General features: G+C 37.6%; 2 protein-coding genes across 4 annotated transcripts in view; both read left to right on the top strand.

Moving 5' to 3' along the window:
* Window positions 1–309: 309 nt before the first annotated feature.
* tfb2m (transcription factor B2, mitochondrial) lies at window positions 310–7,161 on the top strand. 2 transcript variants are annotated; one of them, XM_015043416.1, is made up of 10 exons: window positions 310–495; window positions 941–1,287; window positions 1,638–1,827; window positions 2,540–2,631; window positions 2,769–2,922; window positions 3,164–3,312; window positions 3,458–3,547; window positions 5,134–5,193; window positions 5,277–5,425; window positions 6,357–7,161. In XM_015043416.1, exons 2-10 carry the CDS (start codon window positions 1,018–1,020, stop codon window positions 6,544–6,546), a joined length of 1,344 nt encoding a protein of 447 aa, XP_014898902.1. In that variant the 5' UTR covers window positions 310–495; window positions 941–1,017; the 3' UTR covers window positions 6,547–7,161. The 2 variants fall into 2 exon arrangements, with proteins under 2 accessions (XP_014898902.1, XP_014898901.1); XM_015043415.1 differs by having other exon boundaries at window positions 311–495; window positions 953–1,287.
* A 1,185-nt stretch (window positions 7,162–8,346) lies between these two features.
* LOC106954131 (consortin) overlaps window positions 8,347–16,981 on the top strand; it is a 27,154-nt gene continuing 18,519 nt past the window's right edge. The window contains exons 1-3 of one of the 2 annotated variants that reach the window (XM_015043408.1): window positions 8,347–8,511; window positions 12,492–12,554; window positions 12,821–13,207. In XM_015043408.1, the coding sequence (XP_014898894.1) occupies window positions 12,545–12,554; window positions 12,821–13,207 (397 nt within the window). In that variant the 5' untranslated portion in view covers window positions 8,347–8,511; window positions 12,492–12,544. Of the gene's footprint in view, window positions 8,516–12,491; window positions 12,555–12,820; window positions 13,208–16,981 lie in introns of both variants that reach the window. The other variant, XM_015043407.1, reaches the window with a different exon arrangement.

Genomic DNA, 16,981 nt, shown 5'->3' with positions numbered 1-16,981 from the left:
CTGAATAATACATGCAGACTTCAAATTATTTTAACTGATTTCTCATATAACTAATTGAACGAGATGATGCTAGGAAGTAAAATGACTACATTAAAATAATTTTATTTTTTATTATTGGCGTCTATACGTAACTAAGAGAATTGATGTCTTGCCACAGATAGTATAAGATTAAGTCAAGTACAATGTTAGCACACTTTCAATATAAAAAATAGAAATCCATTGAGCGAATTGTATTGTGTATTTTTGGCAACGGACATACTCTGCCACTCAAAATATGGCTGTCGCGCTGAGGCCGGTAACCGTCACTGGAGAGTGACGTAAATCCCATGCGCCTGCGGCACCACGAGTGTTGCAAAAACATCTTGCGCAGAGGGTCAGGATGCAGCTCAATGTCACTCCGCTTTACTGCCGATATCAGGTACGGAGGGACGTTTTGACTCACTGATCCCGTCCGGAACACAAATACCGGACCATCTACGAAGAGGTTAGCGGGAGGTCAGTGTTAACGTTTTTGTGATAACATCGGTATTTCCTGTAGCACTCTAGGGACGCAAAAGCACGGCTAGCCAAGCTAGCTAACTTAAATAGCAGTTTGTTAACGTTAATACGCAGTTTGTCTGTCTTTAATAGTAACAATAGGGAACTTGGCTGTGCTCATTTTCGAAGTCATTTTGTTTCTGAGAAGTTCTGTTAGCAATAGCAACTTGCTAATTAAATGTACTGAATTTGGCACTTCTAGAGTTTTAGTAGCTTTAATTGTCTTAGCTTCAACTCATTTACCCTTATTTATCCATTTACTTGTAAATATTATGCTTAGCCACATAATAAGTTGATGCTTAAACGGGTAAAAGACATAATGCAGATTGAGAAAAGGACGAAACATGTGCTTCCAGTTAAGTGTTACATATTCCTTCAATCCAAGTTTTCTCTTGTATCTTAGTTTTCTTTTTAGGCTGCGACATTTCACAAAGGTCTCTTCCCTACCTTCCATCGTGCTTTTATGTCTGCTGATCCACCATGGCCACTCAGATTTGTAGAGTGCTGGAGCTGATGGTGCGCTCCTCTTGCTGCCACACCATTAGAAGTAGATCATGTCTGCGAAAGGCAGTGCTGGCCCCAACAACCTCAGTCCCTGGGGGCTCTAATCTTCCTAAAAGGGCCTACAGCCTTGACTCTTTTGGTCCCGGTCGGCCCTCGATGGGTCCCAGTTCACATCAGCCCCGTTCAGAGAGAACATCCCCCTCGTCAATGCTGGCACAGAGGAACCTGTCTGCAGCAGCTGTACAGGTTGGTAATTTGTTTTATTAGACTCTAGCCTTTTATTTCTTTACATTTTTTTTCTTTTTAAGTGACGCCATTCTTAACCCACAGGTTTAATTTAGAAATGCATCTTTTTCACACATTAAGCATAAAATATGTAAAGAAGACAGTCATTTTCAATGTAGTGAATATTAATAAACCTGATGTGTTTATAGACTGAACATGATGCAAGTTTAGTTTTCATATGTTTTATAAATAGGTAAAAATATATATATATATATTCTGAGCGATATGACTGTTATGAAGTTAACAGTTTCATTTTTTTCACTCTTCGTTGGCATTTGTTCAGTTAGTCACAGTGCATATCTTTTTCGCAGGGCCAGTTTCGTCCTTTGTGCCGCTACGACTACCTGGATCTCGGGGAGGTGGAGGAAAACCTACGCCGTGCACAGGCTTCTAAAATAATGAGACACTTCATAGTTAATCCAGATCTGGCCAATGTGGTCGCACAGCATTTGGTGCCTGACCTGCAGGACGCTAAGACCATCATCTTCGAATGTAATCCAGGTGAGAAGCAGCAGATCTGTGATGTAGCCTTTGTGTTAGGGCTGACATCAGAATAATCGTGATGAATTGATTATTGGGATGATTGTCAACTAATCTAGTAACTGATTAATTGTTAATTAAAGTAAATTAATTCAAAGAAAGGCTATTTGCTGAAATAGCAACATACTCAGAGCAGTAATTAAGGCAAAACTGTACAAAAAAATTATAGATGTTTAATTTAAGATTAAATAAACCTCCTTTGTCTAGAAATATGTTTAACCCAGAACTTTTCAAGTGCATAGATTTGATTCACTTGGTTCAAATTCTGTAAACAAGCAAATTCTTGACACTTTTTAAATCAGTTAATCCAAAAAATATTCAGCAGATCAATAGATTGTATAGATGTTAAGTCAATCAGAAAGGATTTTTCACATGTTGATGCTAGAAGTACATTATTTAACCACAGATGCATATTTTGCTCCAAGTGATCTACTACTATGTTGCTACTACAGGAATACTGTGTTATTACATTTTAGGCAATTTTTGCATCTTTCACTGTATTTCTGATATTGTATAAAAATGGCTCAAGTAGTTAAATTAAAAAACTTCACATATGCCAATTTTTTTTTATCGGACTAATCATCTGAATAATTGATTACTAAATACTTATTGGCTGCAGTGCTACTTTGTAGAAGATTTACAGTTCGGTTTGTTGTGAATGTCTCGTTTGCAGGTCCTGGTGTTTTGACCAAAGCTCTGCTGAATGCTGGAGCTCAGAGAGTCGTTGCTCTGGAGCGAGACCGGACCTTCTTACCTGACCTCCAGGTAAATTCCCTTCCTCTCGGGATCACATTCTTTCTCACCTCTTTTAAACATACTTAGTTACTGACAAATTCATTTTTGGTAGGATGTATTTTTTAAGGTAAGGTATTGATGAGGTAAGGTATTGATTTGTGTTTCAGGAGCTGGAGTCGCGTCTTGATGGTCAGCTGGAGGTGGTTCACTGCGACTACTTCAGGCTGGACCCCATCGGCAACGGCAACGTGAAACCTCCGACCATGTTTACTGATAAACTGTTCACCGACCTGGGAATATCGGAGTCTGCCTGGACTGATGGTGAGGAGAAAAAGATGCAGATTTTACTGACGACTCCTGCATAGGTTGAAGGAACGACTTCCAAATGCTTCCTTTCCTTATTATGGGCATGGTATCGGTATCGCCCGATAGCAGCTGTCAAATTTAATATCGGACATCGGCCATTCCGTCAAATTAACTTGCAGATGTGAGTGTTTGTGTGTGTCTGTTTTCAAAAAGCTGAAAAGCATTTGTTGTTGTGTGTATTTGTGGGTCTGTGCAGACGTCCCTGTGAAGGTGGTGGGGTTCCTGCCAGAGCGTAACGGGCGTGGCACGCTGCTGAAGATGGTTTACGCTCTGTTTGAGCGATTGTCTGTCTACAGATACGGAAGAATAGAGCTGAACCTCTTCATCAGCGAGAGGGAGTACACGGTAAATATTAAAAATAATAAATGTGTTTGTCTCTATAACGTTTGATGCAGATTTTAAACAGGCATTTCTACACTTTGTTGTTGGCATGAGGTTTGGTTATGAACTGATCTAATGGTTGTGTAAAACCTGTTTGTTAATCCATCAGAAACTGATGTCGCGTCCCGGTGAAATGATCTTCTACAGAGCCTTCGGCGTCCTCTGGCAGATGGCGTGTGATATCCAACTTCTGCACAAGGTACGCTTCTCCTTTAAGTTAGTGCCTGCGGTTTTTATCTTTTGTGTTCCTGTTGGCCATTTGCACGTGGCGTAGCGACATAAATCATGTGGCGTGAATTCAGGTAAAATCGGTAATTTGATCAATACCTCAGGAGGGAGGAGGTACGGGTCGGTTTCTAAGCTAGCTGTTTCGTAAATCCGTCTATGAGCCCCAACCAGGTGTGTTACGTTCACAGACAAATTAGCTCGACTCGAACAAGTGGAGCAACGAGTGAACTGACAAAAACAACTTTGGAAAACAGTTTCAGTCACTCAGTCAATACTCCTGATTCTCATTTCCGACATCCATCATGGCGCCTCGAATGATTAAGTGACGTAGCAGCCATGACATGAGATTCTCACTGTATGAAAACTTTCAATAGAAATACTGTGGCTCTATTGTAATACTGTAATATCTGCATTAACACAAAAATATATTAAAAAAAACTTATTTAATCCAAAAAGAAATCAATACCCCCGCTGCTGCCCAATAAATATGATTATTAAGATTATTACAGTAAAATATTATCTGTAGCATTTATATCTGGTAACGTAAGTATAATAAGTTAATGTTAGTTTCTGAGTTTCTGCCTTGCTGCTTGGACTGACTTATCAGATCTGCCTCTTATACCTTAAAACAGTGACGCTCTTTTAGTTTCCAGTCTTTTTGTTGCCTAGTTTCAGCCACCTGACTAACAGTGTGCAGCCATGTAATTAACCTGTGAGGACTATCAACATTTTTGCTAATAACAATGATGTGCCAGTAATGTTTTTTTAAACGGTATAACCTACAAAAATGATTTGAAAATATAATAAAAGCAGCTGATATGTGAGGATGCATGAAAACAACTGGCTTTCTTGGAAAATAGATGATTTTTGGCTGTTTTTATGCAGTTTGCTGACATATAAATATGTAGATAGATTTATTCTATCTACATATAGAATAAATATGTAGATAGAATATCTATATATTCAATCTACATATTCAGGCAAAATCTGTAATTTGATCAATACCTGAGGAGGGAGGAGGTACGGGTCTGATTTACTGCTTATTTGGATTTACTGTCCAAATAAGCAGTAAATCATTTGATCATTTGATATAATAAAAAAAATGAGTGAGATCAATTTGTTTCTATATTTTGAGTAATATTTAAAGTGATGTTGTGCTTTAATATTGTTGAAAACATTTGACATAAAGTAATAGTTTTTTTTTTAAACAAAAGTCATTTTTCCCTGTCTGAACCTCATTATTAATGTTTTCAAAAGCAATTTTGTTTTTTTTTAACACTTCATAATCTATTGTATTTATAATTTCGGTTCTTCTGTTTAGTTACTTTGGATATTTAAAATGTTGTCCAGCTCTAGTATTAAATGTTCTTTGGAAATTAAAGTTTAAAACCAGGAATAACAGGGTGGAAAACTAGTTTGAGTTGTGAAGCTGTAACTTTTTAAAACCTTTCTGTACCTTCATGCCGGTAACTGATCCATGTCTGCAACGCATCATGACATCAGAGAGGAAACGTCTGTTGATATTTCATTCCTCCACCTCCTTATCTGTGTGTTCAGGAGCCCTGGGAGTCGTTTACTGTGTCTTCAAGGCAGAGTGCGCGCAACTCCAAGAGCAAGGTAACAGAGCCAGTCCATTAGCAGCAGTGATGTAAACATTTAAAGTGTTTAATGCAACATTTGGCCTTTTTCTCTCCCTGTAGCTTCCAAACGATCACCTGTGCCTGGTTCGCCTGCGTCCCCGGGCCGACCTGTTCTCCTCAGGCCTCACGCCCTCCAACGCCTCAACTCTGCTGATGATGGTCAAACAGTGTTTGGCGAAACGGAAGGTCAAGCTCATCGACAGGCTCAAGTAAGCAGACGGCATCAGGCGAAGCTAGCGTTCACGTCACACAAGCAGCATCACATCCTCACACCTTGAGGAAAACCTCAAGGTGTGAGGCTTTCCAAGTGTGGAAAGTGTGGAAAGGTGTGATCCATGATTATTGGTTCTATTTATTTTTTTGCACAAAATTATTCTTAGATAATGAGATTTTAGTCTTAATATTTTTTTAGTTTATTACGTTTGTAAACTGTGGAATACTTATTACTTTAGACCAACATTTAGCTTAATATCAGAGCAAGAGAAACTCCTGTTAGTTTATTACTGAGCAACCCAGAACAAGAATCAAACATGGAGAACCAACATTTAGTTTTATACCCGACTAATCCAGAACAAACTTAAGGTCCAGGGAAACCCCTACTAGTTTCTAAATTATGGACTGCTTATTCTTATTAAACATGGGGAACCAACATGTAGTTTTATATTTTACTTTTTTGTCTTTCTTTTGGTTTTGTTTGTATTTCCTTCTAATTCATGTAAGCCATTGTACAGCCCATACAGACCAATTCAATTCAATTTACTTATAGGGAACCATTTCATAATAAATGATGTCATCTCAAGGCACTTAACAATATATTCAGATGTGCTGAAGTTCCCTTAGGGTTGCTAGGTAACGGACTAGGGTTGCTAGGTAACGGACTAGGGTTGCTAGGTAACGGTGCAGTGACCTTTGATTGTGAGGTTTTTGAAATGGCTAATTTTCAAGACACCAAAAAACATGAACTTACTGTGAACAAACAGTTGGATGGTTTCTTTTAAGTGCTTACACTGTGTTTAGAAGCAATTAGGATCCAAATGGAAGTATTAGAAGCATGTTTTTAATCATTTTGTTCATCTTGTCAAAGCATGTGTGGTTTTCTTTCACCATGCCTCTTATTTGTTTGATTTTTTTTTTTTTTAGTGTGTGGTCACCTGACAGTGGGAGCAAACTGTTATCAGACTTGGGCTTGCCAGAGGACATCCTGACTGGAAACGTTTATCCAGACGAGTATCTTCAACTTTTCCAGCTGATGGACAAGAGTCAGGAGTTCACACAGAGCTGGCTTTATGAGGAGATCCTGGAGAACACACAGCGGGAGGGCTGGGGCTAAAATAACAACACAACTAAACATGTGTTCAATAATCTACTGTTGTATGACGAAACAGGACAGATAAATAGCCATAGGAGAATAACAAACAATCCATCAGTTCTGTTACTGAAATAGCTTAAAAGTTTCTGCTATAAATATAATTCTTCTTATTTGTTTTACAGTGTCTTCATAGTTTGGACATAAATATACACAAACTGCGGCCCTTCATCCATCACTGCAGCTTCAGGCTGTGCAAGTGATCCCATACATCAGACATCCTAGTGTGCTTCACTTGATAACACAGCTGCTGTTTTATTTAATCAGCTTACTGCAGTGTAACAACTTGCATAGGTCTTTATATGAAGCAAACCAAGGAAAAAAGCAATGCAGTGCTGTTTCATTATATAACAGCAGCTGTTTGTATTTTTATATTTGTGAGTTCATGATTGTTTGTGCATGTGAAATCTCATGCTTTATGAAATATGTGAGTTAGATATGTTAATTTAAAAACAAAATATATCATACTTTTTATGTCTAGCCCAGGTTTTATTGGTGCTCTGTCATTTGGTCATAAATCACATTGATTAATAAAGCTATTATTTGCTTTCTTGGTCATTGACAAAGAAAATGTGATGATTTGAAGTTGTTTTGTATCATTTTTTCCACATTTTTGTCTAATTGTTTGCAGAAACCCACAGATCAGGTAGATAATCTGTTTTCAGAACAACCCTGTGCTCTCCACAAATCTGGCTTTTATGGAAGAATGTTTAAAGTCCCCAAAATGTGAAGAAAAATGACTATATCCTTGAGTAAACATGGCGGTGGCAGCATAATACTATGGGGATGCTTTTCTTCAAAAGGGCCAGAGTTATTGGATGCAGTGCAGTGGTAAATAAACTGCTAACTGGTCATAGGAAGATAGAGCCAGATCTTAAATGGTTCAGATCAAAGAGTGTGTTAGGATGAGCTAGTTTAAGTCTAGGCATAAATCTACTTTATAATTTGTGACAAGATATATAAACTGATGTTCAGGATGTTCAAATCTGAATGACCTGTTTGGAAAATTATCTGTCTCAGTGCACAAACCTGGTAGAAACAGGTCTCAATACCAGTCCTCCTTCCTCTGGACAAAAATCTACTTTTCTAAATTCCTTTTCTTTTCACACTGGGTAGTATGTGGCCCAAGGTGGTTTAGATCAAATTTGAAAGAAAAATTTCAAACTAAGAAAATATTTTTTTTTCAAAATTTCTGTTTTTTCCAGAAATTTTCAACTTTTTAAACTCAGAAAATTCCTTGCAGTAAAGACATATACTGAAATTAATTAAGAATTTCTGAGTTCTTTTCTAGCAAAATTCAAACTTTTAATTGAAACTCAAAAAAATTTCTTGTTTGTTCTAGAAACTTCCTGAGATTAAATTCAACATTTCTGAGGTTCTAGCAAATTTTTGACTTTTCAAAACTTTTTCTTGAAAATTTCTGAGATTAATCTGAAAATTTGCGTTTTTTTCTCGGACATTTTTAGACTCAAAAAATATTACTTGTTTTCTGTAGAAATTTTCTGATATTAATGTCTGAGGCTTTTTTCTTTCTTTTTCTTCCTTTTTTTTTTAGCAAAATTTAAACTTTTGAAACAAACAAAAAAATTCATCGTCTTTTCTAGAAATTTCTAGAAAATTTCTGTCTTTTTTTTGGGCGGAAATTTACAACTTCTTTCTGTATACAATGACTAACACACCGTCGCACCCTTCACATTTTTGTGCTGCTTTCTGTCACGCTAAACACAAAGTGAAACATGGACGATAGATGGCGCTAGAGCTCGTGGTCGGTGTAGCTGACACTCCGCCCGGGCCCGAGGAGAGCGGCAGCAACGACCCCTGGCTGTCTGTTTTGACTGCGGGTAGCGCTTGCATTACACTCCGTACAACAACATCCTCGGCAAGGTGTCTGATGCTGAGCTCTCCGCCCTTCAGCCTCTCTCTTCAGCCGTAAGTACGTCCTGACCGCGCTGCGTCGTAACGTTTATTCCGTTGTAGCAGTGGCACTACAGCTAGTGCGTGGAAGCGTAAAGAAAATGACGGTGCGGGTTCCTAAAGGTGGCCAGATGTGTCTCCTGTTTGGCTGGGCGCTAGCTAATGCTAGCCTGGTAGCAACATCCACTAACGTCAAGACAGACGTAGCGATTCCACATTAAATGGGTTAAAATGAAGTATTTGTTTCTAGTTCCTCTCAGAGGTTTTCCGTCTTTTTAGTGAAGCAGCACAAACCTCGTTTATTATTTCTGCTTCGTGTTTCAAGAGCAACGTTCGCAACTGACAGGTCACAAATACAACATGTTAATTGAAAGCTCAGCTGTCAGTCACGCCTGGCTTTCTAAACTGCCTGCGGACAGCTATGCGGTTTTATTTACTAAATAATCAATCTCATTCTGGAGACCTGGCATCTTATTTTGTCTGCATGCTGTGCTTTTGGATTTACGCTGAATGTAAAATACGGACATAAGGTCTGAGCTGTTCTGTTATTCATTACTGTGGCTTAGAAGATCTGAACTGTAGCCAGCATCAGCGCTCCACCCAACTGATTGGGATAGTTCAACTGCAGAGTTCAGGGCTTTTATAGCAACCTACAAGATTTCACCGAGTGTCGGCAAATTGCCAGGGGCGCACCCAGAGGGTTTGTAAAGGGGGCCAGATGTTGGTGGGACACCAAAACCAACAGACTTAACAAAAGTTTTATTAGTCATGTCAATAATAGAGCCGTACAGAATTAGGAAAATATGCAACATGGAATAATATTGGTGAGAGTTACTATGACAATATGACTTGCAATAAATAAATACATTTTTTAGACATTCCTGCTTTTGGTTGATTGTGAGTAGTTTATCCAGCTACTAGAACAGAAGTTTACCATTATTTCCAACTCAATAAGGTTTTATATCAAAGAGTTTTGGGCTTAGTTGTATTATTTTTTTTAAATAAATTGATCAATATGCTGCCTCTTTTGCTTGAAAAACATTTTCATTCTGCATTAAGCAAGTGTTAACAAATATACTGTATTAATGGCACACAGGGCTTTAAAGCATGGCACCTGAAAAATTAGCCAATATTTTTTACAGTCCAGGCAGTTCTTTGCAATATGCATATTACCCATGGTTGTATTTTCATTACGAACGTGCACAAAACTTTGTTTATATTCCACTCATGTCAACAAAACCCAATTTTGCACTTGTGGTGTTTCCATTAAATAAGAGATGCAATTAAAATATGTTTATATTTGCCTTACGTTTGTTAATGCAATAAGTCATCAAAAACATGCTGCGTCATCATCTTTGTCATTTTTGCCAGTAGTAACACGCATGATTAAAAAAAAAAGTTTCCATTGCAGTTTTGCAAATTGTACTAATTTTGATTCACCACTTCATTATAGCACAAAAACTTTTTTCATAAAAAAACCTGTTTTTTAAAAAATTGCTGTTTTTCTGTTAAGCAAATTTATTTTCATAATTCCAATTTGCACTTATTGTCAATGGAAACGCAATTAGTGACAATGCGATGATTATATATTGTGCAGCCCTTGGTACTGAGTGTCTCTATGCTAAAAATCAGTTAAATCGATAAGTTACCACATGCTTTTTTTGTAGCTTCTGGTAATGTGTCCATGTGTCCATAATTTTGAAAAGCTCTCCCTCTCTTGGTCTTTAACTTATAATCACTGTATCATTTTAAAATGTGAGTTAAGCTCTTGCAAATGACAAAACATTTGACATGAAAATGTTTTGAAAGTTTAGCTAACTTACCTCATTTTAAGAATATTTAAATGTAACTTTGTCTTTTGCTCTCCTAATTTCATGTTTTTCTATTTCTCATGGTGGTAAATCCACTCCACCAAGTCAATGTTACTTTAGTTTTTAGTGGGTGAGTTTTAACAAACAGATCGGGATATTTATCCTCCGTGTTTGTCCATTTGGCTGAAAGCCACTGTCTGCCTCTGTCCTCTTGTGTCGTGTATTATTCATGGCCCCCTGTGGTGTGAGGGCACTGATTATAAAGAAGAGAGGATGGCTGTTTGGAGACGGATGTCTCTGTGGGAGAGGATCGTTTGACGACCAGATCCTGCATAACAGAGAAACTCCTAAAACGGGTCAGAATAGCGTCTGTGATTGTGATCTTGAGGTTGCTGGAGCGTAAAACTTAAATGTCAGAGATGTTTGTCTCAGTGCGTTTGTTGGATCAGTCGCAGGCTGGAGCCGTGCTAAGTTTGTCCGTTTCTTTTAAAAGGTGAGGAAAAGCAAACAGTCGTTTCATTCAGAGGGTGTCGTCTCTTGTTAAAATATAATCTGCTTATGAAACATAGGTGGTCACAACGCGTTATGTGCGCTCACCTCCCTGTAGATGGAATAAGCTGCAGAAAACTGGGACAGCTCTGTTCCTCTGAGATCGGCTGTAATTAACCTGGATCTGCGTGTTGGGTGAGATTTCGGATTGTTTTCGTATTGAGCCTTCTCCTAAACTGGATTTTAATTTATGCCTTTATCTCCTTTTACATTATTGAGGGAATTTCCAGTACTTTTACCACCTAAAAGTTGATTTTTAAGAGATGGCCTAACCAGTTCCAGTCTAAAATCTGGGTTCGGACCAGTTGTTGAAGGGCAGGTCTAGGGGTTAGTGAAAGCTTAAAGTGGTTAATCTGGTTGTGTCAGTCTTGACTGCTGCTGAGTCAACTGTAAACAGAAGCAAGGCAGTAAGAGTGAAGAAAGAAACTGTGCTGTTGCATAATACTGATTTGCGCTTTACGTTGATTTACCTGTTCGTTCACCTGCCTGCTTTTTCCAATTCAGTTCAATTAAAAATACTTCATTGATCACAAAGGGAAATTAAATGTTGTTATTCATATTAATTCAAATTTTTCAGAGTTATTGTTGATGATGATGATGATGGCTGTTGGCAGCACAGATCTCCTGTAGCAGTCTGTGTTACAGCGGTTTTGAAGAAGCCTCTGACTGAAGACACTGTTTTTCTCTCATGAAGTAGATTATCGGGGTTGTCCATAATTTTCTTGATTTTGTGTAATCCAGGTTTATTTATCTATTCCAGATTTTCAACTAAGGAACATAACATGTGAATTAAACATGTTCCACACTGCTAAATTGAATTGAATTAAATTTGAGAAAAATGGGTCATAATTTAATGTCCAGAAAATTTTAAAACTGCCAGAAAATTTTAGCAATCAGAGTTTGGCAAAATATGCAGTTTAAGAACAGAAAAAAGTTAATACTTTTATTCCCCTGTCTTAAAAACAAAGGTGGTGAAACTCAGGACCTTAAACTTGATTACACTGCAAAAAATAAAAATAAAATAATCTTACCACACTTGAAATAAGACGAAACTAACTTGCAAGTTTTCAGCAAGAAATATGAGTTTCTTTCAAGTAAATAATTCCTTAATATTGATGAAAAGGTGCTAGCTTCACTGCCAGGTTATCTCACTTACAGCCAACACTTTTTCATAAATATTAGGGAATTATTTACCTAAATAAGCTCTTAGAAACTGGTGAAAAGCTATGTGTAAGTTAGTTTTGTCTTATTTAAAATGCACTAAGATATTTGCACTGGAAATTAGACAAAAATCCTTGGTAAGATTTTGTGTTTTTGTGATTCATCTGAGCATGTAATTATTTTCTTATGCTGCAGAGTGAATGTTTGACAGTAAAAACAGATCTTTACCAGTTAAAAGTTATAATCAGCTGGAAGAAAGCTGCAGTCATGCAGGTTTAAGACAAAAGAAAAGAGTTGGACTGTAACTTCATGTTGATAATCTCTTCTGGCTCAAAGGTTCATTTGACAGCTTGGGAATGATGCCACACTTGTTTCACATGTTTGTTTTCTGTCTAAATGGACTCAACCCTGTCGGCCATGTTTAAGCTTTGTCTGAAGTCGGGTTGTTTAGTCTCGTTTTTGTCGTCTCTGCAGGCCTGAAGAGAGGCTTCCCTGACTGCAGCCGCTGGTCCTCACTGCAGAAGCCAATGGATCATGGTGGTTACTTTTCACGTTTCTATGGTTGAATAAAAGCTCAGAGCAATTGTAGAGTAGTAATTATATGTGATTTAGAGAGAAAATAGCAGCTGAGAACAGGGGAGGTTGTTCTGGCAGCATTTTAGCGATGCTGTGGTTGCTGTTGTCTCAAGTTGCAACAGACAGTCTTTAAATAATGTACAAAGGAAAATGAGGCCCTCTCTTTCGTTTTTAAATGTATTTCTATTCTTTTCTGTACCAAGCTGATCCAATCTTTTTATCCTCAGGTCTGTTTGAGATGGAGGGCAACTCGATGTCACAAGTTCACGTTGATGGCTTTGATCTCTGTGACAACTTGTCAAACTCGGAGGCCCTCACCGCCCAAACGCAAAACCTCAATGAGACACTCGCACAAACTCTCCCTCTTCCCCAAAACGATGAGGGAGGAACGCGCAGCCCCGGCCAGAAACCCTCTCTGGGCAACAATGAGAAGGAGGAGGAAACGGGGATAGAGGGATACTCAATAGGAAGCAGAGACGTGGATGAGGAGGAAGATGTGGATGAAGTGATGAAGGAAGAAGAGGAAGAGGAGGAGGAATCTGAGGCGTCAAGTTCTTTGATATGCTGCCAATCACCAGACAATCTGATGACTGATTCCTCTTATTCAGAGACAGGTACTGCTCAAACATCCATGCTGATCGTCGTTTTGAATCTCTCCGCGTCTTTTTAGTTTTTTAAATAACAATGGTCAACAGCCAAAAAAATTGTCTGGGGTTTTTCAATTTACAGAAATCCAAATTTGTAACATTTATTTAATAGACTCCAGGGTTTCCCACAGTGTCTTTTAAGCGTGGCGGGCCACCAGGCTTTTCTTGGTGGCCCGCCAGGCTTATATGTGGTGCCACATTATTGTTTTTAGTTTTTTTTTTTTAAGTATTACCTTTTTTATAGCTGGTGTCTAGGTATTAATCTACCAATGGTGCACAACTATCAAGTGATAATATCAAAGTTCCTGTTAACTTTAAACATTGTTAAACTCAAAAACATGGCGGCCGGCTGGATGATTGCCCTAACGCCCCGAGCATCAAGGTCAACAAGCTTTCTGGGGGAAACCCTGCACTCTGTTAGAAAACAATTTTTTTCTTCTAAAACCTTTTTTGGATGATAAACATTAACAGAAATGAATTGATAATGTCACAAAAATGTAATCGATTTAGTCAGAAGATCGGATTTCTATGAATCAAGTTAGAATAAAACCTGACCAGAATGAGAAAAATGGATGTCCTTTTTGGATTCAGTTGAAAAAACATATACAACTTCCAAAAATACTTTTTTTGTAACCCAGTGTCATCTTTACAAACAAGCAATTATTCATTCAAGTAGAAAACACACACCAGCACTGAGTTATGGCTAATAAATCATAAAATGGGAATCAGCAGGTTGAAAGTATAAGAAAAAGATTTTGCAGAAATAACTTTGAAATGATGTAAAGAAAAATAAAACCTGAAACGTTACTTCAGCTCTGAACATGCAGGATTCCTTCTGCATTCCCTCATGTTATCTCACACTCCCACATATCTGCTGCTGTGGTGAGCTCTGCACGTTTTCACATTCTGGTGGCAATCACTCACCAGAGCAAAGCCGTCATAACCGAGTGAGTTTTTTTACATTAAAGAACTGCAGGAGGAGTCATGTTTAACCTTAAAATCTGATACTAAATGACTCACCAGAGTTAGCTTCACCTGGGCGTCATCTGGATAAAGCAGTGATTTAGGAGTAAATTGGGGTGAGCTTCATTAACTTTTGACAAAATATCTTAATATTAATATTTTTCATTGTTATATTGAATAATTGATTAAATATGTTCAACAACCGAAATAATTATTCACGTCTAAATTATGCTGAATGCATTGCAGCTTTTATTTTGGTATTTAAAGAACATTAAATCAGGAAATCTATAGAAAAAGCAACTGATAAAATGTACTTGTACACCTAAAACATCAACATTTATTAACAAAAACCAGCAGTTTTTCTGTAATACTATTTTAAAATATCTGTCACCATTCAGTACTTCATAAAATCTGCTTTTTGAAGGTGCAACCTGGACACTGTTGCCTTGCAGGAAGCAGATTCAGGGTTCAAATCTCAACCTATGTTCTTTCTGCATGTTATGTGGCGCGTTTAATAATCTACAATACATACAACACAGAGAAACCAAATGAGAATGCAAGATATGAAGTTGTGTTAATCTACTTATTATTGTCTAAATAGATTTGGCAGTTTATTATGTTGAGGAGAGAAAGAAAGAAAAAAGAGAGACAAGTAAAAAATTGTTTTAAATAATATGTCAGGTTTACTTCTGGGTCAGGGCTATAAATAAAGTTAATTGGGTTTAAACTCTACAAATAGTACAGAAAATGTATGAAACCTGTAGTATCGACATCCTCCAGCAGATGGCAGAAGTCAAGAATAGGAATCAGCAGGTTTTTGAAGATAGTTCCTGTTTACAGAAATCAGTAAGGAAACTTTGGCTTTTTATGGGTTAATTTTAGCATTGGGTATGTGAAGTCAGAGGAAATGTACATCTTCTGACTGTAACAGAAACACAATATGGCCTATAACTAGGCCTGTCACAATAACAAATTTTGCTGAGCGATTAATTTTCAAAAAAATTATTGCGATAAACGATAATATTGTTTCAAGACCTTTTGACACTGATTTAATGGAAATGACATAATAATACATGCGATTTCCTGCCATAGATAGATGCACTTTATTTTCAAAACAACACATAACACTGGAACCAGGGGCGCAGTAAAGGGGTGAAAAGTGATGATGATTCTAGGGGCCCTGACCAGCAGGGGGCCCTCCACAATTTAATTATTTATTTTTTTGCTCATAGCAATAAAATTAAAAAAAAAAAATCGGGGTCCTGTCAAATACAAAATTAATAATTTTGTATTTTCAAAGATTGTTTTTAGCAGTAAAAATTAAATGTTGCCCCTCCCAGACCAAAAAACACACATCCGTTTTTACCCTGAACTCCCCCCTATCTGCGTTAAATGGTTTGTTCCTGCTTGGAGCTCTTAACAATGACGTATGCAGCTACAGTCAGTAGAAGCTGCAGCTGAATACAGCGGCGACTGTGCCAGTTACTACGGCTGCTAAGAAAAGTTATAAAATCAGGTTTTNATCTGCGTTAAATGGTTCGTTCCTGCTTGGAGCTCTTAACAATGACGTATGCAGCTACAGTCAGTAGAAGCTGCAGCTGAATACAGCGGCGACTGTGCCAGTTACTACGGCTGCTAAGAAAAGTTATAAAATCAGGTTTTCAAAAACAAAATAGAGAGAGGGAGAGAGAGAAAAAAGGCAAGAGTGTTAATTTATAACCCAGTTTTTCTCCAAGAGAGGTGGGTAGACTGTGTGAGATTATCAACCATTTAGCATAATTAGCTTAGCTACAGACTACTGTTCACTAGCATTTAATGAAGGAAAAAAATATACAGTAACACTTTATTTGAAGGGGTGTGCATAAGACTGACATGACACTGTCATAAACATGACATAACATCTGTCATGAACATAAAGAAGTCTTTATGAATGTTTATGACAGTTATCATGAAGTGCCATTCGATAAATAATGACACTTTTAATGCAAAGTTGCTCTAAAAGTTGCATTGAAAGTCCATTAAAAGTGCCAACTTTGTATGATTTTGAAAATTATGATAATTTAATAACAAAAAACGCACTTGGATAAAAACTAAACAACATAAAGCCAAAGTGGAAATAAATACTGCATTCAACCAAAAGAGTGTAGATTATGAAGTCTGTATACTATAGTAACCTTCAGTAATCACTAGATTTAAATAGAGAAGACAGGCACATCCGACTACCTAATGCAGTAGTTCACACTACACGATTTTTTGCCTCTATTTTCCCCTTATGACAATCTTAGATCATTGGGTGATCTAACATTGTCGCTGGTGATTTCGTAACCGATCATCCTGTATTGTGATTTAGATCACAATAACCCCTGATCTAAATCGGGGGTTTTCCCCAACTGGGAGCTTAATGCAGCCTGTTGAATGTGACAGGTAGCCAATCTGTGTCTCTTCTGAGGGGAAATTACGGAGGGAGGGGAATCCCAAACAGTTGACACAGCGCAACCCGAAGTCCAGCGGACATTGGTGATGATATGTGGAAACAACATTAATATTTATTCAACATTTCGTGCAAAGAATATAGAAATGACAAGGGGAGGAACTGGAGCCAAATTGCTACCGCAGTTGATAAACCTGGTAACTTTTCAGCTGTTCTACATTAACATAAATAGGTTACAATGATTTTCATTCAGTCAGGACTTCACGCTGACTCTAGCCACATGCGTCACAGGTAGATTGTAGTAATTAATTGATTAATGCCTGATTTTAAAATTAGTTAACTGGATT

The sequence above is a fragment of the Poecilia latipinna genome, unplaced genomic scaffold (assembly GCF_001443285.1).
Source record: "Poecilia latipinna isolate Pla-1442-1.1 unplaced genomic scaffold, P_latipinna-1.0 Scaffold630, whole genome shotgun sequence".
In the NCBI taxonomy this organism is placed as follows: domain Eukaryota; kingdom Metazoa; phylum Chordata; class Actinopteri; order Cyprinodontiformes; family Poeciliidae; genus Poecilia; species Poecilia latipinna.
This window is presented reverse-complemented; position numbering and strand designations above follow the sequence as displayed.